A 27,343-nucleotide genomic window follows, 5' to 3' on the forward strand; every position below is an offset into this window, starting at 1 on the left:
CCAGCCGCTCCGCGGCATGTGGGATCCTCCCGGACCGGGGCACGAACCCGTGTCCCCTGCATCGGCAGGGGGGCTCTCAACCCCTGTGCCCCCAGGGAAGCCGCAGCTGGTTCCACTTTTATTTTTTACGGTACGCGGGCCTCTTCACTGTTGTGGCCTCTCCCGTTGCGGAGCACAGGCCCCGGACGCGCAGGCTCAGCAGCCATGGCTCACGGGCCCAGCCGCTCCGCGGCATGTGGGATCCTCCCGGACCGGGGCACGAACCCGTGTCCCCTGCATCGGCAGGGGGGCTCTCAACCCCTGTGCCCCCAGGGAAGCCGCAGCTGGTTCCACTTTGTTTTTCTCTTCCTTTAGCTTCCTTTTTTATCTCTTAAAGATTTGTGTTAACTCCTATTAAAGGTGGGAGCTGATGGGTTTTGAGCAAGGATCTGGTACCTGCTCTGGCAACATTACCTTCTCTCTGGCCACCCAGCTTCCCTCTTTGGTCTGTTCTCAGCAGAGCAGCTGGAGTGATCCTGTTTACATGTGAGTCATTTCTCTGCTTAATCCATTGTTGGTTTCCTGTCCTTAGCATGACCAAGTCCTTAGCATGACCGTTAAGGTCCTGCATGGTCACTGTGTTCCAGCCTTGTGGGCCCCATCGCTGTTCATGGGCCCTTTCCAGATCCCGAAACAGCAACACCATAGAAACAAATCTCTCTTCCTCAAGACTCTTAGGCAAGCAAAGCTTTTTTTTTTATTAAAAGAGCTTGTGCACAAGGGAGAAAACTCAGCTCCGTGAGTAGAAGGGACAAGTTGCTTTTATAACAAAACGGAGGGTTTGTCTCATGATCACTGATAATTTCCAGAAATTGTTCAACTTCTTTGATCAGCAGCAGATGTTTCCATGGTGGCTATCGGGAACAGGGAGCCCTTCTGTGAGGGGAAAGGAGTGCAGGAGAATTTTCTGCAAGAATGCACCAGAACAGATGCGGTGAAAATTTATAGTTGAGCTTCTTGTTTTGTGGCAACTAGGTACACTCTTTAGTATAACAGAGATAAACTTAATCTTTTATTCCTTCCAGTCTGGTTTTTGTTTCTGGGACTCTGGCCTCCAGGGCCTTTGTTCTTTAGCTTCCAAGACCTGTTTTGCCCAAGGCCATACCCTGGTCCTTTTCCAGAATGGGTGTGCTCGTGTCTTTGTGTCTCACCTCCTGCCTAGGCGCCTTTGCTCTCTGTTCCCTCTGTCTAGAGTGTTTGTCCTCAGGTAGCTGCACAGCACATCTCCCATCTGTTAGGTTTGTGGTTAAATGCTCCCTCGTTAGAAGTGTGACGACTGTATATAAAATACACTCCCGTTGTGCTGCTTTATGTTTCTATGTGGACTGTGCTTATTTGTTTACATGCTTATTGTCGGTCTCTCCCGTGTAAGCTCCAAGAGAACAGGTAGTTATTCGCATGCTTTTTCGCTGGCTGCTGAATCCTTGTACCGGGAAACAGTAGGCGTCACTCGGTATTTGTTGGTGGATCAAAGGAGCCTGGGGCTCGTGGGTCTCAGCATGCACCCCCCTTGCAGCGTACATTGAAAGTTGAGGGACTGGGTGGGGTCTGGCAATCATTAGAATGGCCGTGCCCTGTTCCTTTGTCTCCTTGCATCTCTCTACACCCCAGAAACAGCATCGTAAGACCGAGAGGGACCCAGGAAAATGGCCCTGGGCTGCCAGGCTCAGGTGATGCCTCTTCAGCTAAGGTCCATGTAGCTGGCTGTCTGGACATTGCTTCTCAAGCTTCGCAAGTCCCAGACTAAACTCACCACCCACTACTAAGCTCCCCACTCCAGTCTCATTCCTCCTGCTTTTGGATGTGCCACTACCTCTTTCCTGTTGGAGAGGAAAATCAGGGTTTTCCTGGCATCCTTCTCTGCTGTCTAGTCAGTTACCATGTTCCATCCACTCTGCCTCTGTAAGGTCTTTCCCGATTGATCCCTCTGTCTGACTGTCAGGGCCCCTTTGCAGGGGGTCGTCACTTGTTTTCTAGGCTACTAGCATTGTCTCCCTGCCGATTCCCTTGCCTCTAGTTTCTTTCCCTTCAATGCTGCCAAGCTCTAAGCCCAGTCAGAGGGTTTTTGTAAAGCTGAGATCACATCATGGGCCTCTCTTGCCTGAAACAGTTTAATAACTTCCTATCGCCACTGCAGGCTTTCTCAGCCTCAGACGTGTGTTCCGCCTTGATGATTTTTGCCCTATCGTACGTACCGCCTATGCTATTGCTTACTTAACATTTATTTAAATATAATCATATTTGACTTTTTTCCACTAGACAATAATATCCTTGTAGGCATGGGGTGAAAATCAGTTTTTGTAATGTACATTAAAATAAATAACTATTAAATACAATATGCTGGTCCTTGTACCATCTAAGATCTGTTGTATATATCACGTTCTCAAACTCTTCCAAAAAACTGAAGAGGAGGGAACACTCCCAAAGACATTCTGTGAAGCCACCATCATCCTGATACCAAAACCAGACAAAGGTACCAGCAAAAAAAGAAAATTACAGGCCAATATCTTTGATGAATATGGATGCAAAAATCCTCAACAAAATATTAGCAAACTGAATCCAACAATATAAAAAAGATCACACACCCCAACTAGGTGGGATTCATCCCAAGTTCACAAGGATGGTTCAACATATGCAAATCAATCAACGGGATACACCCCACAAACAGAAGAAAAGATAAAAACCACAGGATCATCTCAGTAGATGCAGAGGAAACGTTGTGCATATCATGGGTGTTGTGCCCTCCATCTCGAGGGGACTTCCAGGACACAGAGGGCCCTTTGTGTGGTCCTTGCACTGCTGCTCCCCTAGCCAGAGGCTCCAGGAAGAGCATCTCCACTTTGAATTGCAATGGAAGCAGGACCACCCAGTGTTAACGTCTTCACATTTTTGCTAATGACTTACCTCTGCCTGGAGCACCCTCCACAGCCTTCCAGCTTCTCTGCTTGATGACTCCTGTCCAGTCTTCCAGATCCAGATTAACTGTCACACCACAGAACCATCCCTCCTTCCCACTCGGTCCCCTGGTTCTGTTTCATCCCTTTGACCCTTTTCTTCTTTTTGTTCCTTGTCCATTATCTCTTCTCACATTAACAACTAGTGACTGTCCAGTAATGATTTTCAGGTTTCGCACCCCAGATTTGTGCTCCCGGGAGGCTGGGAATAGATTTTGTTTGCCTTAGCCTTGGCATGTAGACCTTGAAATGTGAATGAATGCAGTTAGCCTGGTGGAGCAGTAGATGTGCTGGGACTGGTTGACATTAGATGAGAACAAGAGTGAGACTTGGCATGTAAACCTGGGAGCTGGGGGTTTACTGGAGGGAGGGAAATGATGCATTGATTGAAGAAAGATACCAAAGGCATGATGCCTCTTTGCAAGGTTTCCTAGAGCAGTCCCTGCTGGCCCACTTTATAAACTTACCTGTTTGAGATGAGCAGCTTCTGGGTCTCTCTCTCTTTGTCTCTCTCCCTATCTATCTATCTATCTAAATTTATATATTTTAAAAATTTAAATTAAAGTATTGGGTGAACGTCTATATTTTCAACCCAACCGTTAGAGCTCCACTGTCCAATGTGATAGTCACTAACCACATGTGGTCACTTAAATTTTAATTAAGTAAAATTAAATAAATTAAAATTTTAATTATTTTAAAAGTAGTTAAAGTGAAAACTTCATTTCTTCAGTTGTATGAGGCACATTTGAAGTGGTCAGTAGCCACATATGGCTAGTGGCTACCCTCTTGGACAGCACAAGATGGAACATCTCCATCATCACAGAAAATTGTACTGGACTGCACCGCTCTAGCATCTAATCCTTTAACAAATCCCCCATGTTGCCTCTTGTTGCTAAAGTTGAAGCCAGGGAGAAAGTTCTATCTAAATGAGATTTTACTTGGATGGGATTAGTCATCTTGTGTATTGTTAGGTGTAAAAGCAAAGGGCCATTTGTTGAGTAAGGAGAGGTTCTTAGTGGTTACATGTTGAGGAGATGGACAGTCTATCCATGGACAGGGTTTGACCCCGTGCCTGGAGAGCTCTGGCCTAAGTGACGGTCCCTGGTCCAAGCCATCTTCCCCCTCACCACAGCCTGTTCACAAAGCAGCAGGTGGATGAGGTTGAAGCTAAAGAGAGAAGAGAGAGACTTCCCTGGTGGTCCAGTGGGTAAGCCTCCGCGGTCCCAGTGCAGGGGGTCCAGGTTCGATCCCTGGTCGGGGAACTAGATCCCGCGTGCATGCCGCAACTAAAGACCCCACGTGCTGCAACAAAGATCTCGCATGCTGCAACTAAGACCCAGCACAAACTAAATAAATAAGTAAATAAATATTTTTTTTAAATCTAGAGAGAAGAGAGATGGGGATGTGGATAGGGAGAGGAGATGGAGTCTTAGAGCCTGGAGGGTCAAGTAGGTAAGATGAGTAAGAACGGGAAGGGGAGGGGAGGGAAGTCCTGCGTTGGGAGAGGAGGCTGCTGGTGGTAATTAGTCAAGGAGCAGGGAGTCTTGAATAAAACGGTGGCTTTTTGGCATGGCTGTTACAGAGAAGGAGAAATGGCTCATGGCGTGCTTGGCACCCTGTCTCCTTGCCTTTATCCCACCTCCTAGCTGGTTCTGTTCGTGGCTTTATTTAAAATGGCAGACTACGTGGAGTGAAAGAGGACTAGCTAGAACGAAACAGCATGGGAAATCGTGCACCCCTAAGTACTACGTATACTCGTCACTTGACTGTCTTTCATTTTTTATTATTTCACATTTGACTGGACGACAACCCAGATTACATGTGCTTTGGAGACTAGGGTGACAGATAATAAATAAAACATTACACTTTAAGCTGTAGATTGAATTGGTTAAGTGCCAGAGCTATTGTGTTTTAGGTCTTTTGTAAATTAGGGGATGCTTAGAAGAAGCTTCTTTTTGGAAAATAATTTAGAATGGGGATGATAAGACCCAGGCTTTATTCATGTGAACCACAGGCCTTTAAACCTGCAGTTGACCAGGGACCGAACTTCCAACCTTCTCTCCTTTGGATGTGAGAGTGTCTGCCGACAGGTTTTGCCCTTACAACTTCAGAGGCAAAAATTAATGCTGACTGCAAGGTGATTCATATTTTCACGATGCTGAACACTGGGAGAACTTGGCAGTCTTTCAGAGAAGAAAAAAATGTGCTAGTGGTGTTAACCATTTCTTTGGATTCTACTAGTCTTCTTTTAAATATTAAATGTGTCTTTGGCAAGACTAATACTACCATGGTTCTCACACTTCAGTGACCATCAGAAGGACTTATTAAAACAGATTGCTGGGTCCCATCTGCAGAGCTTCTGATTCAGTGTGTCTGGGGTGGCCTCTGACATTTCCCTTTCTAACAAGTTCCCAGGTGATGTGGACATTGCTAGTCCATGTACCACACTTTGACAACCACTGGTCCTGTGGGAATTTAAATGCAGCTTCAGTCTGGGTTGGTTGGGAGATTGTGTTGAAAGGGGGCTGTAGTTCATTTGCCTCTTTCTTTTTTTTAAATTAAATTTTATGTTTTTTCAATTTTGTTTGAGTATAATGTAGTTGATTTACAATGTTGTGTTAGTTTCAGGTGTACAGCAAAGTAAATGAGTTATACATATACATACATCCACTCTTTTTTTAGATTTCTTTCCCATATAGGCCATTACAGAGTATTGAGTAGAGTTCCCTGTGCTATACAGTAGGTCCCTATTAGTTATCTATTATCTTTTTTTCTTTCTTTCTTTCTTTTTTTTTTTTTTTGGCTGTGTTGGGTGTTTGTTGCTACACTCAAGCTTTCTCTAGTTGTGGCGAGCCGGGGCTACTCTTCGTTGCGGTGCACGGGCTTCTCATTGCAGTGGCTTCTTTTGTTGGGGAGCACGAGCTCTAGGCACGTGGGCTTCCATAGTTGCAGCACGTGGGCTCAGTAGTTGTGGCTCGTGGGCTCTAGAGCGCAGGCTCAGTAGTTGTGGTGCACAGGCTTAGTTGCTCCAAGGCATGTGGGATCTTCCCGGACCAGGGCTCGAACCCCTGTCCCCTGCATTGGCAGGCGGGTTCTTAACCCATACGCCACCAGGGAAGCCTTAGTTTTCTATTTTATATATAGTAGTGTGTATATGTCAATCCCAATCTCCCAATTTATCCCTTCTCCCAAAGTTGTTTTTTTTTTAACTGAAGTATAGTTGAATTACAATACTGTGTTAGTTTCAGGTGTACAGCATAGTGAATTGGGTTGGGGTTTTTTTTGGTAGATTTTATCCCATTAAAGGTTATTACAAGATATTGGGCATAATTCCCTGTGCTATACAGTAAATCCTTGCTGTTTATCTATTTTACATATAGTCGTTTGTATCTAGGAAAGGGAAAATCACAGTAGGAAAGGCAAATATATGGTAAGGATTGGAGATCTCTTAAATAAGCCAGGGCATGGATTAAAAAAACAATCCAAGAAACAGGTTGTAAAAGCCATCACTTGCCTCTTTCTAAATCAGTGTCTTCCTGCTGTGGGATTTGGCCTGGCGGGAGGAGGAGTCTGCCTTCACTGCGGTGACCTGGCTCTGCGGGCACACTGCCCTCTATATGTGCCAGACTAGCCTCTCCAGGTGAAGGCCAAGGTGCGCTGATGGAACAATTCCCCTCCCCCGCCCTACCCCCGCCCCCCGTCCATCTCCCCCCAAACCAGGAAAGAACCCACACTTGCCGATTCAGAAGCCGCCATATTTGCAGTATTTGCTCCTGACCCAAATCTTCCCTGCATCCTGGAGACGACTGCAGCCCCAGGGCAGTGGTGGGGTGGGGATGTCACGTGAATGGCCACAGCCTTAGGGTGGCTGACCACAGGGAGGGCGTCAGGAGACCTGGCTTTTCTTTCTGGGTGGACTCCAAACTCCTGCGGTGACTTTGGACAAGCCTCCCAAATCCTCGACTTTCCCATTTCGACTCCTTGTGTTTACGAAGCACAACTCTCGCCACCCCCCAGCTCCCAATCCATAAAATAACAGAAGAAAAACCCAGGTCTGGTGAGTGGCCACCGGGGCATTTATGAGCTGATGTGCAGAACTTCTGAGCACCTGAGGAGAAATCTGCTGTGTAAACACAATATAGTATTAATAACACGTTAAAAAATAGCATCACACCCTCTGCTCATAACAGCTGCTTTTCAGCCCTGGGGGAGCTCTGACACACCGGCTTCCAGCAGTGTTGATGGAAGGGTGACTGGGCTTTTGAATTTGCAACACATTTAAAAGAAGATGAAGGGCTTCCCTGGTGGCGCAGTGGTTGAGAGTCCGCCTGCCGATGCAACGGAACACGGGTTTGTGCCCCGGTCCGGGAGGATCCCACATGCCGCGGAGCGGCTGGGCCCGTGAGCCATGGCCGCTGAGCCTGCGCATCCGGAGCCTGTGCTCCGCAACGGGAGAGGCCCCAACAGTGAGAGGCCTGCGTAACGCAAAACAATACAATAAAATAAAAAATAAAAGAAGATGAAGATAGGTTTTTGAAACATATTGAGCATATTCATAGGTATATTTGTGAAGAAAATATGACGACAGATCTGTAAAATTGAACGCGAATAAACCAAATCACCCATTTCTTTGGATTTTTTCATTACATTTCAGAGTTGTCTTACATTGTGGGCTATTCCATAGGCATTTTGGCTCAAGTGTTAGGAGTCCCTTTGCTCTTCCCAACCCCTCTGGTACGCGATTGATGCCTCTTTAAACTCTAGGGGGGGAAACTTACAAGTCAGCTAGTGATTACGTAATCAGTTAATGATTACATCCACTCTACAGATGCATGAAGGGGCAGCTGTTGCTTGCTGCTCTACATACTGAGAAATAAAAACATAGTTCTCGCCCTTAAGGGATTGGTAGGTAGTTTTGATTAAAAATGTATAAGCAAGATATTATGTAAGGAGACCACTGCATTCCTGTCTCCTTAACAAAATCCAACAAAATCCAAACCCACATTTTGTGCATCATCAAGGTATGCCTGCAGTGATCAGGAGAAACATAGACTCCTGCAGCATCACTGTTCCCTGTCAGGAAGCAGCTCAGACATTTGTTCCTGTCCCCCTAAGAGGATTATGGAGATGGAGGCTTCTTGGGGATGTTGTGATACATTGTAGAAGGTCTAGCACCCAAGTGGTGGCTGCCTTATTCATGTCTCAGGGAGAAAGGGCTGATCAAGTAACAGATATACTGCAAGTCTCTCAGGGACCATTAGACCCTTCCTTCCTCAGCACCTGGGCTAACTGCTTCCTTCTGTCCAGAGAGTGATGGATTTTTACCTCACAGTGGAAGCTCCCTAAAGACATGGCCTCCCCTGGGTCTAGTCCTGGGTGAGAGATTCTTCAGGGAATTGCCTGGGGAGCTTTTACTTTTTTTTAATTGAAGTATAGTTGATTTATAATGTTGTGTTAGTTTCAGGTGTACAGCTAAGAGATTCAGATACACACACACACACACACACACACACACACACACACACACATATGCATATATATAATATTCTTTTTCAGATTCTTTTCCCTTATAGGTTATTGCAAAATATTGAGTATAGTTCCCTGTACCATATAGTAGGTCCTTGCTGGTTATCTATTTTACATATAATAGTGTGTATATGTTGATTTTAAACTCCTAATTTATCCCTCCCCATCCCTTTCCCCTTTGGTAACCGTAAGTTTGTTTCCTATGTCTGTGGGTCTAGTTCTGTTTCTGGGGAGCTTTTAAACAAATACAGATGCCTGGGTTCACCCCCAGAGATTCTGATGAAATTGACCCAAGGAGCAATCCGTTGGCCACTGTTCCAGAAAATTCCCCAGGGGAGTGTAAGTTGCCGTCAGGGCTGAGAAGGTAAGTTGGGGGTTGAATTTATCTGAAGGGATGAATCAGTGAGCATCTCTGCTTGTCACTCAGGAGCTTTCGGAACGGAGGCCTGACTCTCAGGCTCTTTTCCTGAAGTGGCACCTCTCACAGTCCCGTTGGATTGAAGAAATGGTTGCTTCACGTGCCAGGCACAGGAGTCCGTAGCCGTCTTCCCTGCAGCCCAGCTGGGCCTCGGGCCACTTGCTTTGGGAGCTTTGATTCCCACAAGCCCAGGAATCCCTGGACCTGCCCCAGTATCTCGTCACTTAAAGGGCCCTCCAGGGCTTCCCTGGTGGCGCAGTGGCTGAGAGTCCGCCTGCCGACGCAGGGGACACGGGTTCGTGCCCCGGTCTGGGAAGATCCCACATGCCGCGGAGCGGCTGGGCCCGTGAGCCATGGCCGCTGAGCCTGCGCATCCGGATCCTGTGCTCCGCAACGGGAGAGGCCATAACAGTGAGAGGCCCGTGTAGTGTTAAAAAAAAAAAAAAAAGGGGCCCTCCAGTAAGCCACCTCATCCTGCATGACTGTCCTCTCAGCTGTGGCCCCTCTGCCCTGAGCACCCTCCCAGGACTGTGGTGACCAGGCCCGGCACATTGCCTACGTTAGCCTTCTTCACTCCTGCTGCTGCATCCCTGTGTGCTTTTGGCCTGCGTTATCTTTTTCCCCCTTCAGTGCATGTTCTTCCCCTGGCTCCTCATGGGGGTGTGTGGCACCCAGGGCAGATTATCCTTTTGGTTTACAGGGCCAGGTTTTCCTTTTGCTCAAGCCTGTACCAAGAGCCCCAGCCTGTTCGTTACTTTTCCCACATCTCTATGTTCTTTTGTGTTTCACCCCAGCCCTCAACGATCCTCTCTTTCCGTCTGTGTTTTTGAAAGAATAAAACCTACAACTAACGTGTTAATTAGAAACCTACTGAGTGGACTCCAAGCAGCCTGTTTACATACTTATTTCTGACTTTTAGGTTTGGGGGAACACGTCTGTCTATAGGTTGGCTAGGATTCTAAGTAGGTGCCACTTTGGGCAATTCTGTTAGTGCAGAGAAGGGAATCCAAGGTGGGTAATGAAAAATGATTTTATCTGATAGCTGGGGAAGAGGGCTGAGAAGGCTGCCAAATGATGGTGACCTCATGTTGGGACAGCTAGGGTTGACTGCAGTCATTCTTGTATTTCTCTTTCCTCTCTTCATTTTCGTTTGGTATTTTGACCCTTGTATTACTGTCATCATTTCCTCAGGTGTACTTTCATTTTCTGTCTGTCTTTCTCCTGTGAGTTGTCGTGTCTGGGTTGCCAGAGACAGCTGATGCATCCCAAGCCTGTAGACATCCTCCCAGCTCCCACCCCCAACCCTTGTCTGAGTGTCCTCGGCCTTTTCCCTTGGCCTCATCCCTAACTCACTCCTTCCTCCCCCTGTGCTGGGTGTCTTGGCTGACCTCATCCTTCCTTCTCTCCTCTCATTTCTTTTAAAAGAATTGCTCCATCCTGCCATGAATACTCTTCTTTTGTCATTACCAAATTATTCCTTCTTTTTATCTTTGGGAAAATCCAAAGGTGTCTATCCTGTCATATCATCAAGAGACATCCAGGGTGGGCTTTTCAGTTACTTTGTTTAAGCTAGCATTAATGGGTAACTTTTTTTTTTTTAACATCTTTATTGGAGTATAATTGCTTTACAGTGGTGTGTTACTTTCTGCTTTATAACAAAGTGAATCAGTTATACATATACATATGTTCCCATACCTCTTCCCTCAAAAATATGGAACGGTTCACGAATTTGTGTGTCATCCTTGCGCAGGGGCCATGCTAATCTTCTCTGTATCATTCCAATTTTAGTATATGTGCTGCCGAAGCGAGCACAGTGGGTAACTTTTTTGTGCTCTGTGCAATTATCTCATTGCATCTTCAGGTAGGAAATAGTATTCCCATTTGACAGGTGAGGAAAATGAGGCTAAAAGAAGTTTGGTAGCGTGACCGAGATCAACCAACAGGTTAAATGGTAGCGCTTGGGATGTCTCGTGCCAGAGCCTCCACTCTCTTTTTTTTAAATTTATTTTACTGAAGTATAGTTGATTTTCAATGTTGTTAATATCTGTCATGCAGCAAAGTAATTCAGTTATATAATTTTTCTTATTTCCATTATGGATTATCTCAGGATATTGAATATGGTTCCGTGTGCTATACAGTAGGACCTTGTTGTTTATACATTCTGTATTATAATAGTTTGCATCTGCTAATCCCACACTCCTAATCCATCCCTCCCCCACCCCCTCCAAAGCCTCCACTCTTTGCTATTAAACCCTGCACCTTCCTGCTGGAGAAGTGAAAGGTTGTGTTGCCAGGCAAGGGGGAAGGATTTTATGGCCTCGAAGACCCTCCCACACCAGCATTCATGGGTTGCTGTGAGGTCATGTACCATGGTGAGCCCCTTTCCCACGGGATTGATTTGGTGATCCATCTCTGAATTGTATTCTTCTGGAGATGATTCTGTATCAGTTCTGAGACTAGGGGTGGTCATGGTGGGAGTGTGGCAAATTACGGTGGATCCCAGTGCCTCAGGCTGTGTCACTGTCACTGTCATTGTGTAAATCAGCAGGGTGGAATTCTCCCAGTAAAGAGTCCCAATGTTCTGTTTCTTTGCAGAGCCTGTGTCATCTTGGGGGTGATATTCCTTCTGTCATCCGTATGCATAGTGGTCAAAGCCATCCATGACCTCTCGACTAAGCTGCTTCCGGAAGTGGTAAGGTTCTTCTTTTGTCTTAAGAGTCTTTCCTGATGGTACCAGCCTCCTGTGTTACCTCTCACCCCAGATGTACTGGGGGAAGTTGGGCAGGTGGAGAGAAAACATACAATATTTAGGAGTCCAGAAGAACTCACTGTAGAATGTGAATGACTTGGTGGAGACAAGCAGTGGGCAAGATAAAAAGGTAGTTGAGCTGGTACTGGGTTCTGTGTCCCTCTTCTTAGATCTTTTGACTACTTTTAAAGTCTTTTATGTTAAGAGAAATGGAGTGATTTTTATATAGCAGAGCGATCCGCTCTGTGTTGTTCGCATCTGTTTTTCTGTGTCCATTCAATCACTGTTATAATAAGAATTATTTTTTTCCTTTGTACCTCAATTCAGTATATAAATCTGTTCACATTAGGCTTTCTGAAACAACTGACATTCAGATGCAAAAACTGGAGGACACAATTTCATATTAAAGTGTGTCTTCGACTGCCTTGTTTTCTGGGTGAGAGGCACCCAGATTCTTTTTTTTTTTTTGGCACTCTGATTCTTTATTTTCCCCCCGCCCCTTCTGAATGCTGTGATAAGGAATATTTTTACACTCTCCCATCAGGCTATCTTCATGTTAGAAGGCAGCTGATATATGTACCAGGAGAGTAAGGTGCTGCCGTTGCAGTGCTTCACTGTACAGACATACCTGAGAGATATCGCGGGTTCGGGGCCAGATCACCACAGTACAGCAAATAATGCAATAAAGCAAATCCCACAAAATTTTTGGTTTCCCGGTGCCCGTAGCAGTTATGTTTACTATGCTGTAGTCTATTAAGTACTCAATAGCATTATGTCTAAAAAAAAAAAGTACATACCTTGATTAAAAAAAACTTTGTTGCAAAAAACATGAACTATCACCTGAGCCTTCAGCAAGTCTTAACCTCTTTGCAATAGTAACAAAGATCACTCATTATAGATCACCATAGCAAGTATAACAATCATGAAAACGTTTGAAATATTGCGAGAATTAACAAAGTGTGACACAGGGACAGGAAGTGAGGAAATGCTGTTGGAAAAATGGTGCCGATAGACTTGTTCAGTACAGGGTTGCCACAAACTTTCAATTTGTAAAAAAAAAAAAAAAAAAAAAGCAGTGAAATGAAGTGTACCTGTATGTAAGTTGCATAGTGATTTAATACAAAATTATGGGCTGTTCTTTTAGGATGTGATTTGGTTTGAGCTTGGCTATGTGCTCCATCTTATAAAAGGCCTAAATTATGAGACCTTTAATTTCACTTTTAGAAAAATACATGTTCATCTTTTGGGGGTAACGTATTGCATTTGTGTGTGTGTATAGGGAAGATGAAAATGAAGCGGGGCGTTAACTGCATTTAGTAGAGCTGTTAAGGTGGCTGCTCTAAGTTGTACTGTGTGCTCACCCCCGCCAACTTGAAACAGACATTAGAGCCATTCCTTTAGTAACTCCCGAGGACGTTAACCGTTATTTATCATCGCAGCTGGCAAGGAGCATGTTCTCTAATATCTCCATGACATGGAGGAAAGATGGAGAGCAGGGTAGGAGTGTACCCACCTATGGATCTGGTCTTTTTCAGCAGAGCTCGCTCAAACAAATAATCCCATGGCTTATACTCCGTGTGCTTCCTCTCACATTGTGCTTGTCTCACCTTGATCTTCCTGGTTGCCTGGGATCCTGGACTTTTCCATCCTTTTCCTCCATCAGATTGGCTATCCTGTGTTCCATTCCATCAGAATCTGAAGCTTAGGTAGGACGTAGACATAAAAGTATTAAGCGTGATGGATTAAGATGTCAGTCAGATAACATCTTTGCATTTTATAAGGGATGGAAATCTGACTCCACTCTAAGAAATGTTTATTGGTGCGAATTTTCAGCCCTGGGCTAGTTGATGCATTCATTTATTTAGACATTAAAAATTAATGTGTAGCACGGCTCACTTAATATGGAATAGATAGCTGTGCTCATGGACCCTTGTTCGTGGCCCCCCTTGTTCTTGTCTTGAAAGCGGAACCATTTTTAACCGGGAACAGTATTACATCTTACAATGCATATAGTCTTAAAGAGAAGAAGCTCACCAAGTTAAATTCCACATCAAGGTATGATGTCTGATGCCCACATTGGTTGGGATGGGAGAGGCTGAAGAGCTCCATGATGGTACCAAGACTGGCCCTATTCTGGGAGGGCTCACACCCACTGCATCTTTTATCAGTCCTGGTGTGGGATTTAAAAATCACACCTGTTTATGGTCATCTCATCAGAACTCTAAGGAAAGATGTAAGGTGGTTTGTTGTTTTGTTTTGTTTTGTTTGTTAAGCCTTCAGAGTTACCGAAAGGTAACAAAGGCATGTGATCTCCTGTTTCCAGCGGGGAGGGCTTCTGATTAGCTGAGTGGCACGCGGGCACCAGGTAGATGCTGCCAGGTGTTATCTGACAGCATTTCAATCCTGAGTCTTTGGGTTCCTACTCTCTGCTCTAGAAGTTTGGGGAGCCCAACCCCCTGGCCTGCAGTCATTCAAGATGAGCGTCCATCCACAGTGTCTCCTGTGAATTTGCAGCCACAAACTCAGATGCTCACAGACGCCAGTCCCGAAAACAGGAGAAACTGCCTGGGTCTGTGGCATCCAGACAGTGTGTGCGCAGAGGAAGGGTTGGCCCCTTAGCGGAATTGCCATGGAAACCTATCTTTAATGGGAAATAAGTGGGCAACTAATTAAATTTTGGGAACCCTGGTTGGGAATCAGTTTCCCGCAGGCCAAATACAGCCTTTGCCTCTTTGCTGCTGCTGGCCTGTGGTGGTAGAAACCAGGGAGACTGGTGTTTATGGCCTTGATGTTCTGGATTTCAGGTGTAAGTTACAGATTCACTCTTGCCCTCATCTGCAGAATTGCCTTTTGATGTATGATTTCCATCAAGCTGTTACTGTGGGTTTGTCTGAAGCAGTGTTTTCCCTGCCCCAGGTCCATCCTGCTCCCACCCCTCGCCCCGGCGGCTTTTTCTTTTTTTTTTAAAGGTTTTATTATATTTTATTTTTGGCTGCATCGGGTCTTTTCTACTGTGCACAGGCTTTCTCTAGTTGTGGCGAGTGAGGGCTACCCCTCGTTGTGGTGCGCGGACTTCTCATTGCGGTGGCTTCTCTTGTTGCGGAGCACGGGCTGTAGGCGCACGGGCTTCAGTAGTTGTGACATGTGGGCTCAGTAGTTGTGGCGCACGGGCGTAGCTGCTCGGCGGCATGTGGGATCTTCCCGGACCAGGGCTCGAACCCGTGTCCCCTGCATTGGCAGGCGGATTCTTAACCACCGTGCCACCAGGGAAGTGTCCTCGGCAGCTTTCTTTTTAATGTCACCTGCACAATTCTCAGAGTGTGAGTAATTGTAAGAATGGGTGAGTTTTGAATAAGAAAGCTATGCCCGTAGGAATTTCCCACCTGTGAAGTCAGCTGGCTCTGAGCCGTGATGTCGCCTGCCCCTCAGTGGCCTCATGCTGGAGGAGTCTGGCCAGCTATGCTCTCAGGGGACCCCCAGACGAGAGTCTGCAGCGTCTGCTGTGAGTGCTTCATGAACAAATGGCTTAAATCTGCACCCTCGCGACCTGCACGGGGTCACGTAGGATCATCGGTGAAACAGATTCCAAAAGAACCTTCTCAGAAACTCTGCATGAACTACGGTTCTAGAAGTTGGGGAGCATGGGTGGTGCCAAAGATGTGGTGGTGATAGTCTGGCCTTATGTCTTGGGCTGCTTTGAAAGGAGTATTATCGTCTTGCTGTTTTTACACCTGCCACAGCCCGCTTTGGTAGGCGGGGAAAGGTGGCATGCTTCTCTGTAATGGTGGCATATGGGGGCTCTGAAAGCTGAGGCGATCTTCCCGAGGTCATCAGCTGGCTAGTGGCAGTACCTGGATTTGAACCCTTGTCTCCCCATCTGGGGCTGTCTTGGCTCCTGGTAACTGTGAGCTTACACGCTCCTGCTGTTCATTGGCTTTTCGGGTCCAGGTCTTCTGCCTTATTTCTTCTTCTTCTTCTTTTTAAATTTTTTTTTTTTTTTGCGGTACGCGGGCCTCTCACTGTTGTGGCCTCTCCCATTGCGGAGCACAGGCTCCGGACGCGCAGGCTCAGCGGCCATGGCTCACGGACCCAGCCGCTCCGCGGCATGTGGGATCTTCCCGGATCAGGACACGAACCCGTGTCCCCTGCATCGGCAGGCGGACTCTCGACCACTGCGCCACCGGCGAAGCCCTTTAATTTGTTTTTTGTTTTGTTTTTCCTTTTCTGTCCGCCCAGACCCCCAGCTGGTCCCATCCCTGGCTTTTCTGGCTTCCACTGCTGCCCTCACCATGCGGGCCCCCTGCCCGCTGTGCCGCTGACCAGAGTGTGCTCCCCTTGCTTTGTCTGTTGAAAAACCTGCAGGCAGGTGAACCAAGAAGCAATGGAGAAGTAGGCCAAGTGTGAATCGAGGGGACTCAGGGGTTACACGGCATCACGACGAAGAAGGTGCTTTAGGGAGGCTGCTTAGCTTGTGGGAGGGATGCGGGCGTGGGGGCGGGGGGCTGAGCTGTCGGAGGTGTGACGCCCCGCCTACCCACGTGACCGCTGCAGACAAGTCGCTCCATCTCCCTGCCCTGGGCTTCCTAATTCGCACAATGGGGACGGTACTTCCATCAGAGGTTTATGGTATGGATCAGGTGAGCCGTTTATTTAAGATAATTGTCATGAGAAGACAGTGCTACTATGGCGGCTGCTTTTCTTAACCGTCTGATGTTTAATGTTTCTGAACTGCTCATCAAAGTTCCAACTTGTGGCCTGAGTTCATTTCAGACGGGCCCCTCCATCCCTCTTTCCTGCCCCCTGGTCCCCCTTCCCTCTGGCTGGATGGAACTGGTGCTGTTCTCTCTCTGGCTTCAGGTTGCAGTAGCCAACTCTGGGCCACTGCATTTTGGGGAAACGGCGTGCTGTCGGAAGGCTTGTCCTCCAAGCCTAACTCACCGCTCATTGGCTGTGTGGCTTCCAGCAGATTGTGTTTCCTCTTTGTAAATGGGCGCCATGCCCCCTAGCGCACAACAAAAGTTGTGAGAATTAAATGATGTGATGAATGTGCAAAGGCTCTATCAACCGTCGTGTACTTTACAAAAGAAGAAAGTATTGTTTCTGATCCCGTTGCCCGAGAGGTCCCATCCTTTCCCACGCGCTTTCTCTCTGTGTCCTGTTGTGTTAGACCCCCTCATTAGCTCCTCTGTTGGTAGACTGACTTGTTTACCTTGAGCTCTGGCCCAGTGTCTGGGTCTAACCTCCTTAAGTCAGGTGCACTAATAGTGATAACAATTAAAATAAAAATCATGCATGGTTCCCAATTGGCAATGAATAACATATGGTCCCGTGCTGATAATAATAACAGTTGCGACCATGTGAATGCCTCCTGATCCCAGGACCCCCTGTCTAGGCACCGGGGATTCAAAGTCAACTAGCACTAATGCCTAAGGTTTTCCATTTCTCTGCAAAGTCCTTGACTTCTCATAGGAGCTGGCTTTTGCTCCCAGGGATGTCACAGCTGGGGAGAGACCCAGAAACCGATACATTTGGTTCGGGTGATGAGGGTCATGGTAGAGACAATCGCATGAGAACACAGAAGACTTCCTTATCAAGCCTGGCGTGGGGGAGGTGTGTTGGGGCCTTCCTGGAGGAGCGCTCCCTCCACGTGACATCCGAAGGACAAGTGGGCATGGGGCAGGGGGTGGGGGTGGGACCCGGGGAGGAGGGGGCTCCAGAGGGCAGAGGAGCTACAGGAGCCATGGGGTCCATGTGAGCCTGTTTTCTGTTTCTCGTGCCCTTTGTCCTCTGCTGACACCAGCATGTCTGGGTAAGAGGGAGGAATAGAGAGAGAAAAACGTAAGGGAGAAGGGGGCAAAAGGAAGAAGGAAAAATAACTCTGTGTTGTGGGTCAGGAGTGATGGCTCAGCATCGTTTTTATTCTTCTTCCTTGAGGAGCGAGGTTGCCTTCAGACTTCCCCTTGTCTCTCTCCCTGCTAAGTTCTTCCCTGAGATTCCATCCCACCCACCAGAACCAAGGGGCTTGCACCAATAAAAGGGAGCCCCTCACAGTTGCTCATTTTCTTGCAGGCCGCCAGTCATGAGCTCTGTTTCATTTCCAGTCCTCGTGGGACGTGAAGGTGGCTTCTGGCGGGGTGGCTGCCTGCTTTCATGGGTGCGTGTCTCCACGCCATGTTGCTGCGAGCCTCCTGTGCTCCAGGGTGGGCTGACTCTGCAGAGCTGGGGGAGGTCAGTGGTGTTCCAGCAAGAGCCTCCGATGAGATCCCACTCAGGAGCAAAGCTAGAGAGAAAACTCTTGTAACGGATATTTTAGGGTGATACTCACAAGTCCACAGCCGAGAACTTTCCCTCGATCTTCCTACGGAAGTGACCATGATTCTTGGATTTGTAGGCTTTTGTGTTTGCGAAGTGTTGAGCGTTCAGTCTCTGTTGTGGGTGGGTAGGAGTTACTTATGTTCTTTAGCTGCTTCTCATCTGGCCCTTGGTGCGTCTTTACCTTGTGGAGAAGATGGAGATGGCCCAGCCTGCCCCATCCCCACACCCCTGTTCTCAGTACAGGGGACCATTTGCCCCCTCCCTTTCATCCTTCCCTCTCACTCAGGGCCTCTCCTTCCCACAGTTAACTCTCTGAGCCCCCTCCTTGCCCACCTCCTTGGAAATCTCGCCTCTACCCTCATTCCTTCTCTTTCTGGTACCTTCCGTCACTCCCTGCCTGCCACCTCCTCCTCTGGCATTTCCCTTCAAGTCCTTCCTTGCCCCCCCTTCAGTCTCTGCTGCTCTCAAAGATGCTTATCCCTTCCTTCCCGTTCCTCTTGTCACCCCTCAGCCTGCCCCGGTGGTCTTTCAGGTCCATTCTGTATGGCATCCCTTTGGAGGTAGGAGCTGGTTAACAGGAGGACCTGGGGGAGGATGGTGGGGCAGCAGTGAAGGTTTGGGGCTGGGGGAGCAGTTTCACCGAGATGCTACCCAGCCAGGCAGCTTGTCAGCCTCAGATATTCTGAGGCCAGTGCCTCATCCACGGGAGCGAGTTTCTCAAGGCTGTTGTACTGAGTGCTCTGAGGCAGTATCACCGTGTGGTTAAAGACGTTGCAGCTGAAGTCAGGGAGACAGTGCCCAACTCCTACCCCTTCCTAACTAGAGGAAGGTAGAGCATGTGACTCAGCCTTCTCTGCCTCAGTCTCCTTGTTTGTAAAATGGAAATAATAATAGCGGTCATCTCTGTAGGATCGTTAGGAAACAGAATAAAAAGATGCGGGTGACGTGCTTAGCACATAACTGTTGAATGAATGCTGGCTAATACTATTGTTGTTGAACCAGAGAAGAGATTTCTAAGGAAGTTGGTGGACCTTCTGATGCCTTTAGTTCTGGAAGCTTAGGCTGTATTGAACCGTCCAGGAAATGCCTTCAAGGATCCTATTTTCAGCTCAGGTTGGGTAATGCTGTGGACACCTTCTTGTGCAGTAACCTCTAATTCCTGGATCCGCCATCAGCGATAGATTCATCTTCCCACATGACATGCTCTCAAGCATAACTTTAAATTTGATTTGGGAGTCGCATTGACAAATACTTTAAAAACAAACAGTTGCACACAGTCAAGGTGCTCACCATCCATCCACCCTGCCAACACCTCCCCAGCACTGCGCAAAGAAAGGCAGAAATTCCTGCTGTTAGACCATCAGTGGTGTCCCACTCTTGTTGCTTTAGACAGAATAATTCCATCACTGCAGCAAGACTGACCTCTTCATTAATCTAATGCCACAGGCCTACCGGCTTCTAAACAGAAGAGAGCTGAGCACGGATCAAAGTGGGTTATTATTGGCTCGAGTGAGCTCAAGGAGAATAGAGCCCAGAAATAGATGCATACGTATCTGGTCAACTGGCTTTCAACGAAGGCGCCAGGGCAGTTCAATGGAGGAAAGAAAAGTCTCTTTTCCACAAATGGTGCTGGAGCAACTGGAAAGCTTTATGGACAAAAATGGATATTCACCTTTATATAAAAAGTACTTCAAAATGGATCATAAATCTCAATGTAAAATCTAAACCCCTAAAACTTCTAAAGGAAAACAAAAGAGAAAATCTTTGCAATGTTGGGATAGGTGAAGTGTCTTAGATATGGCACTAAAAGCTTGAACCATAACAACAAAAAAAAAAAAGAAAATGGACTTCATTGAAGTGAAAAACCTTTGCTCTTCCAAGACACCAATAAGAAAATGACAAGACTGCACAGACAACACACACGGATCAGACAAAAGACTTGCCTCCAGAATGTATAAAGAACAGTTTAATAAGAAGACAAACGATCCAATAAGAGAACAGGCATAAGATCTACCAGACAATTCCCAAAAGAAGAGATAAATGAATAGCCAATAAGCATGCAAAAAAATACTCAACATTGTTAGTCACCAAGGAATTACAAATTAAAACCACCATAAGATATCACTGCATACCCATTTGAATGTCTAAAATTGAAAAAACAAAAGTACATGGAACGTCTAGGGCTCACATACATTGATGATGAGAGAGTAAAATGGTTCATCTACTTTAGAAAAGAGTTCAGAGGTTCGTTAAAAAGTTAATCATCTGTCTACCATATGACCTAGCCATTCCACGACCAGGTATTTACCCAAGAGAAATGAACATATACATATGTACCAAGACCCTTACACAAATGTTTATTGCATTTTTATTTATAATATCAAAAACTGGACAGAATCCAAATGTCTATGAATAGGTGAAATTGTGGTATATCCATACAATGGAATACTACTCGGCCATAAAAAAAGCATCACTGACTCATGCAACAACATGGATGAAACTCAGAATAATGAAGGTGGGTTCCAGACGCAAAGCAAAATGAAACATATGCCAGGGACTTCCCTGGTGGCGCAGTGGTTAAAAATCCGCCTGCCAGTGCAGGGGATGCCAGTTCAAGCCCTGGTCCGGTTGGATCCCACATGCTGTGGAGCAGCTAAGCCCGTGTGCCACAACCACTGAGCCTGAGCTCTAGAGCCCACGAGCCACAACTACTGAGCCTGCGCGCCTAGAGCTGGTGTTCCACAACAAGAGAAGCCACTGCAAAGAGAAGCCTGTGCACCGCAGCGAAGAGTAGCCCCCGTTCTCCACAACTACAGAAAGCCCGCGCGCAGCAACGAAGACCCAACACAGCCAAAAATAAATTAATTAATTAAAAAAACAAAAAAAGCTATGTGCAAGCACATAGCTTTTAAAAAAAAAAAGGAAATATATAATATGCGGGTATATCTTGGAGATGTTGTGGATTTGGCTCCCGACCATCACAATATAGCAAATATCTCAATAAAGCGAGTCATGTAAATTTGTAGGTTTCCTAATACATAGAAAAGTTACATTTATACTATACTGTAGTCTACTAAGTGTGCAGTAACATTGTATCTATAGAAGCAATGTATATGCCTTAATTTATAAAAATACTTTACTGCTGAAAATGCTAACCATCATCTTGAGTCTTCATCGAATTGTGGGTAACATCAAAGATCACTGGTCACAGATCACCACAGCAAATGTAATTATAACGAAAAAGTTTGAAATAGAGTGAGAATTACCGAAATGTGACAGGGAGACACAGAGTGAGCAAATGCTGTTGGAAAATGGCACTGAACGACCTGCTCGATGCAGGGTTGCCACAAACCTTCAATTTATAGAAACTACGATATCTGCGAAGCACAGTTAAAGGAGGTATGCCTGTATCATTCCACTTACATAAAATTTTAGGTGCAATCTAATCTCTAGTGACAGAAGGCAGACAGTGGTTGCCAGAGGATGTGGTGTTAGAGGCGGGGAGGGATTATTAAAGAGTCACAAGGAAACTAGTGAGGGTGATGGAAATATCCTCTTGCTTTTGGTGGTGATTTCATAGGCATAAAAAAAAGTCAACACTGGGACTTCCCTGGTGGTCCAGTAGGTAAGGCTCCATGATCCCAATGCAGTGGGCCCAGGTTCAATCCCCGGTTGGGGAACTAGATCCTGCATGCATGCCACAACTAAGAGTCTGCATGCCGCGACTGAGAGCCCGCATGCCGCGACTAAGAAAGGATCCCACGTGCTGCAACTAAGACCTGGAGGAGCCTAAAGAAATACATAGTAAAAAAAAAAAAATGTTAATGCTGATTAAGCTGTCTGTTTTAAATATGTACGGTTCAAGTATCAATACATCCAGATGCTATGCTTGGCCACAAATGACCTCACATAGCTACACCAGATAGAAATCCTGCTCAGATCTATTATAATAGGATAAATATTTTAAGATGCTGTGAAGCGAGGGTTTAGTTTGCTCAGTGTAACCCACACGTTGAGTACCTGGGATGTGGACAGCACTGCTAAAAGTTAGACTGTAGTCAATAACATGAAGAAAAAGTGTATGATGAGAGGGGAAAGTGTAAAGAGTAGGCTAAGTATGACAGCTGTCATCAGAGGTACATGGTAAGAGGAGCTTCTGCTCAAATATGACTGATCTCATGCAGTTGCCAGAAACTCCCCTGAAGTGCCTGCTGGTGGCTCTGCCTCTTGAGAGTATTAACCGTTTTAAACCGGAAAGTGTGGGTAGTCTGTCCTTTCAGTTCCTTGCATACAGTATGATTTGTTTGTCAGTTCAGGTGTTACCTGGGAAATTGCTCTGAAGGGGCTCTGATTGGTTCTCTTTTCCTTGCTGTGTAAGCCTAGGATTTTAATCAGAATATGATATGTCCGTGATCGGTCTGCCATGCTGCTCTATTTCTATTATGCCTCTTTGCGTTTTCTGCTTCAAAAAAGGGCTTTTTAGCTTGAGGCTCATTAGGCCTTCGCAGTATTTCCGAAGTAGGCAGAGACATCAGACCCACTGCCATTTTATAACAAGGAAACAAAACCTCAGATAGAAAAATAAAGTAACTGTATAAGATCCACTGTCAGAGACACCCATGGCAAATGGAACCAGGTCTTTGACTGGTCAGGAGGGCTCCTTCTTTTTCCATGGATTGTCTCCTGAAGTACCCCAGGGTCTGAGACCCAAAAGTCAGCTTTTAGGAAAAGCTAATACAACTGGTTCCGTTTCCCAGTTGAGAAAATATAGCCCAGAGACTTATTCTCACTGAAGATTCTGAATTAAACTCCACATCTAGCATTTCCCACACTCAACTCAATGGGAGTGAACTCCTCTGCCCACCCCTGATATCTTCCCTGTGGCCTTGAAGATTCCAGCATGACACCTGCTACCAGAAACCTGTCTTAGGGGGCTGCTGGGTTATGGTACCAAAACTGGAGAAGAGAAGGGAAGGCAGGGAGAGAGGGAAACACGCTCATTCCTCTCCATGTCCTAGGAACGTCTGTGTATTTAAAGATACGGGTGTTTATCAAAGATGGGCGTTGCTGGGTCAAGGTCGAATATGCTGCTATTCAAATGTGTCTATTCTTGACCTTGGGAAACTTATTTAATCTCTTGCTATGAGAATGAGAGAATTTATCACTCTAACTTAGCAATTTTTTCTCTCTGTGAGGTTTTGAGAGCATTGTTATCTTTGGAAGGAAGAAAAAAATATATTTTTTTCAAAAGGTGTTTGTTTAACATTTTAAGGTAATTACTTTTTCATTCACTTCCCTAAGTATAACACGGACAACAGAGTCCTCATAACATTTCTGTTCTTGTGTTTATGGTTTAGCTAATGGACAGGATCATACTGAATGCCTTTTTATTTCTCAAGCGTTGACTGAAATACACCTGTGTATCTGGTGCGCACAATACATCCTAGTACAGTAGAGCATTTCGGACTGTGTTGCAGTGCTGGTACTTTGGAATAGTCTGCCTGTGTCTAGAATGTGAGTATTTGGTGACAAAGCCATACGTGTTACTGGATTGTTAGGGAAACAGTTGATACTGGGAAATAGTTGGGGGCGCACTGGGTAAAAATTCTTATTTCCTGAGTAATCCTATGAAAGTGGGCTCTCTTATCATCCGAGCCCCCATGGACTCAATATAGGATCTTTACCCTAAAGAACTTTCCGAACAGAGGTAAAACACGGGAACTAGGCTGACTGTGGGCACTCGTGAAGGTCAGCTGCTTTAGGAGGGACCCTGGACTTTCTCCTTTATTTTCTGTGTGGTGGCTTTTCAAAGTGGGGGGGTATATGCGGAGAGGGTTATAAGAGGAAACAGCTGAGTTAAAGCTCTCACTATTGAGAGGTGTGGCTGTCCACATTTCCCCCCTTCTGCTAGTGAGAAGCAGCATTGGTGAAAGTTAGCGTTGCACAAGGTCTGCCTGCTGTCCTCCTATTTTAACTAACCCCCTCATCCCCACCCGAATCCCATTTAGAATTGCCCAAAAGCCACCCAGCCCCAATATAGGTGCCCATCCTCTGTGCTCCCATGGCATCTCCTGCTGACTGCTGGTCACACTGCAGTGTAATTTCCTGTCTACTCGCCTCCCTGAGTAGACTGTAGACTGAGGATTTAGCCTTGCTGTTCTCCCAGCACCTAATAGGGTTTGCCATGTAGCAGAAACTCAGTAAATGTGTTGCATGCATGAGGCCTTTGGCCCTATCAGGTGACAGGCTAGAATCACACTTAGGAAAAGATTGTAACCAAGAGGAGCTCATCTTTCAAGGAACTGCAAACAGAGATTGCCTGGGACCTCGCCATGGACGTTCTTCACCCCTGTGGGAGAAGCATCTCTTGCAAGGAGGGCTTATTCCAAATGCACCCCCCCCTTCCCATTTATAGTCTAGAGTCCTCTCTTTGTGCTGTGGTGCTAGTGATGTATGTGAATAGGTGATGCACAGGTGAGGCAGCCCATATATATGGCTCCTTTGACCATCACCCTAAATTTTTGTGATACATATTTATATCCATAGGAAATCCAATATTGTATGTGTTATTACATCGATGGATATTGTATATATCACACTGCAACTTTTAAAATCAACATGTTGTTTAAATCTAGACTATTTATGATGTTAATTGCCCATCATATAAATTCATGTACCTTTAACCCCTCTCCTGTTGATGGACATTGGGTTGTTTCCAGCTTTTTCACTATATCAAAACTGTTAGAATGAACCTTGCTGTATCATCATGGTAATATGTAGTGTGGGCAGATGGTGTTTCCAGAGGGTAACGTCTTGGAGAGGAATTTTTGGATAGTAGAGAGTGCACGTATTTTAATAAATACTGCCAATTTGCCCTTCACTGTGGCTGTACCAGTTTACGTTCTCCGAATGTCACCATATTTGATATCTTGCAACTTATCACAGTTTTTCAGTCTAATGGGTGAGAAATGGTATTTCATTTTAGTTTGCTTTCCCTTGATTTTTGGTGAAGTTGATTATACTTAAAAAATCATTTATTTTGTCGTTTGTGTTTCCTCTTTTAAAGCTGCTACTTTGCCCATTTCTCTGTTGTCCTTTTCTTATTGGTTCTTATGAGTTATTTATATGTTCTGAGTATAAGTCTTGTCATATACAAGTTGCAAATAATTTTAGAAGTAACCCCTTGCCCCAGCCTTCCATTTTGGTGTAATGAAATTTATCAATCCTTTCCTTTAAGGGGTTGTGGTGGTTGTGTTTCCCTGGAGAAGGTAGGGGGTTAAGAGTGCTTTTACTCCTGTGAATTAGATAATGATAGTACATGAATGCGAATAAATGAGTGGATGAATGAATAAATAAATAAATCCACCCATCCATCCACCCATCCACCCATCCATCCATCCATCCATCCATCCATCCACCCATCCATCCACCATCCATCCACCCATCCACCCATTCATCCATTCATCCATCCACCCATCCACCCATTCATCCATCCACCCATCCACCCATCCATCCACCATCCATCCACCCATCCACCCATTCATCCATTCATCCATCCACCCATCCACCCATCCATCCATCCACCCATCCACCCATCCACCCATTCATCCATCCACCCATCCACCCATTCATCCATCCACCCATCCATATGTTGGTTTATGCATAATCCTCCAGTAACACAAACTGAGAGTCTGCATTAGGTTTTTTTTTTAGGATAAATGGTTATTTCTCATTCCTGCTATTTCCTTTCATATGAAAGAATCATCTATTAAAATAATCTTGGCCTGTCTCTGCCCTTTCTTTCACTCTTCCCCAGGAAAGAAGTTGCTTTCTTACCTGATTGATGTATTGGGGAGAAGGGCCTCTCCCTATCTCTCTTTGAGATCTGTCTGTCTGCAGAGAGCACAAGTTCTCTTAACCTTTGCTCATTTGATACAAAGGCTCTTCCTCCCCTGGGAAGACCTGTGCTTTTCCTGTCGGTCTATTTATGGAGATCAGATCTGGAAATCAGTTTTGCAGCACATCTAAGCCATGTTCTCCAACATCAACTTTAATGGTAATAAAACTTACATTTTGCTTAAGAAAAAAAAAAAAGAATACCTTACCACCCTGATGCCATAAAGATACATGCCTTTATCTTCTTACTTTCTTTTCATGCATGTAAGAAATTAGACTTTAAAATTAGACCTTTAGTTCGTCTAGAATTTATTTTTGTGTTTGGTATAAGGTAGACATCCAATTTTGTTGATTTTTTTTTTTTTTTCCCACCCTCAGGTGATTATACTACTTTCCCATCACCATTTCAAAGGCTACAACCATCATACGCCAAATTCCCATGGGTGTGTGGCTGCCTTTGTACTTGAGGTTCTGTTCCATGGATCTTTTGGTTCATTCCGTTCTAGTGTCATACTTTTAGAATTTCTGTAATTACAGTAAGTCTTAACGTTTGGTCACCCTCTTTTCTAGGGTTTTCAAAGTGGTTTTGACTAATGTTGCATTTCTAGTACTTCTTATGAATTTCAAAGTCAGCTTGACAAGTGTAATGAAAAATCCTCTTGAAGTATTGTGTGAGTTGCTTTCAGTTCATTAATTTTGAGAGAACTGGCTTTTTTAAGCTATTTAATCCTCCCCTCCATTTCATCTTTCTCCATTCGGGTTTTCCTTTATGTCCTGTAATGAAGTTTTATCATCTTCTCCATACGGACCTTAGACATTCTTGTTAGGGCTATTCCTGTGTAGTTTCTGAATTCTGTTGCTTTATATATATTTCATTTTCTAAGTTATTACTGCATAAAAGAGGTGACGATATTTGAATATAGATTTTGTTAGCCTGTAACCTTGCCGACTTGTAAAAATTAGTTTTGTTTTTCAGTTGATTATTTTGGAGATATATTATATAATGACAGTTTCTCCCTTCCAATTGTAACACTTTTCTTTTTTTCTTGTCTTGTCTTGTTGCTTAGCCAAGATCTTTAGTGTACGATATTGAATGGTTTGCTGCTGATTTTGGAGTGATGGCTCCATTTCTGTTTTGCTAGGAGGGTTTTTTTTTTTTAATCACAAATATGTATGGAATTTTGAGTAATTTTTCTGTGTACTCTGAGATATTTCTTTTCTTTAACATGTTCATATTTTAATTAATCAGTAGTCTAATATTAAGTCATCCTTGCATTTTCAAATAAACCCCACTTGGCCGGATAGTATTATTATATTATTCCATTGCTGGTTTCCACTTACTATTTCATTTAGGATTTTTGCATCTATGCTCATAAGTGACATGGGTCTAAAGCCCCTGTCCTTGTGTATCACATGTAATGGGTTATGTAAGCTTTTCTTCTTTTT

At 45.3% G+C, this 27,343-nt stretch overlaps 1 protein-coding gene and 1 non-coding gene across 2 annotated transcripts in view; one reads left to right on the forward strand and one right to left on the reverse strand.

Moving 5' to 3' along the window:
* The window catches only part of TMEM163 (transmembrane protein 163), a 243,933-nt gene that overhangs the window by 189,394 nt on the left and 27,196 nt on the right, over window positions 1-27,343 (forward strand). The window contains exon 4 of the mRNA XM_024764127.1: window positions 11,533-11,629. Coding sequence (XP_024619895.1) covers window positions 11,533-11,629 — 97 coding nt within the window. The remainder of the gene's footprint in view (window positions 1-11,532; window positions 11,630-27,343) is intronic.
* Window positions 10,643-10,749, reverse strand: LOC112412434 (U6 spliceosomal RNA). Its single transcript, XR_003005802.1, has one exon. It is a non-coding gene; the product is annotated as a U6 spliceosomal RNA (small nuclear RNA).

Source organism: Neophocaena asiaeorientalis, unplaced genomic scaffold (assembly GCF_003031525.2).
Source record: "Neophocaena asiaeorientalis asiaeorientalis breed wild unplaced genomic scaffold, Neophocaena_asiaeorientalis_V1.1 scaffold102, whole genome shotgun sequence".
NCBI classification, from domain to species: Eukaryota; Metazoa; Chordata; class Mammalia; order Artiodactyla; family Phocoenidae; genus Neophocaena; species Neophocaena asiaeorientalis.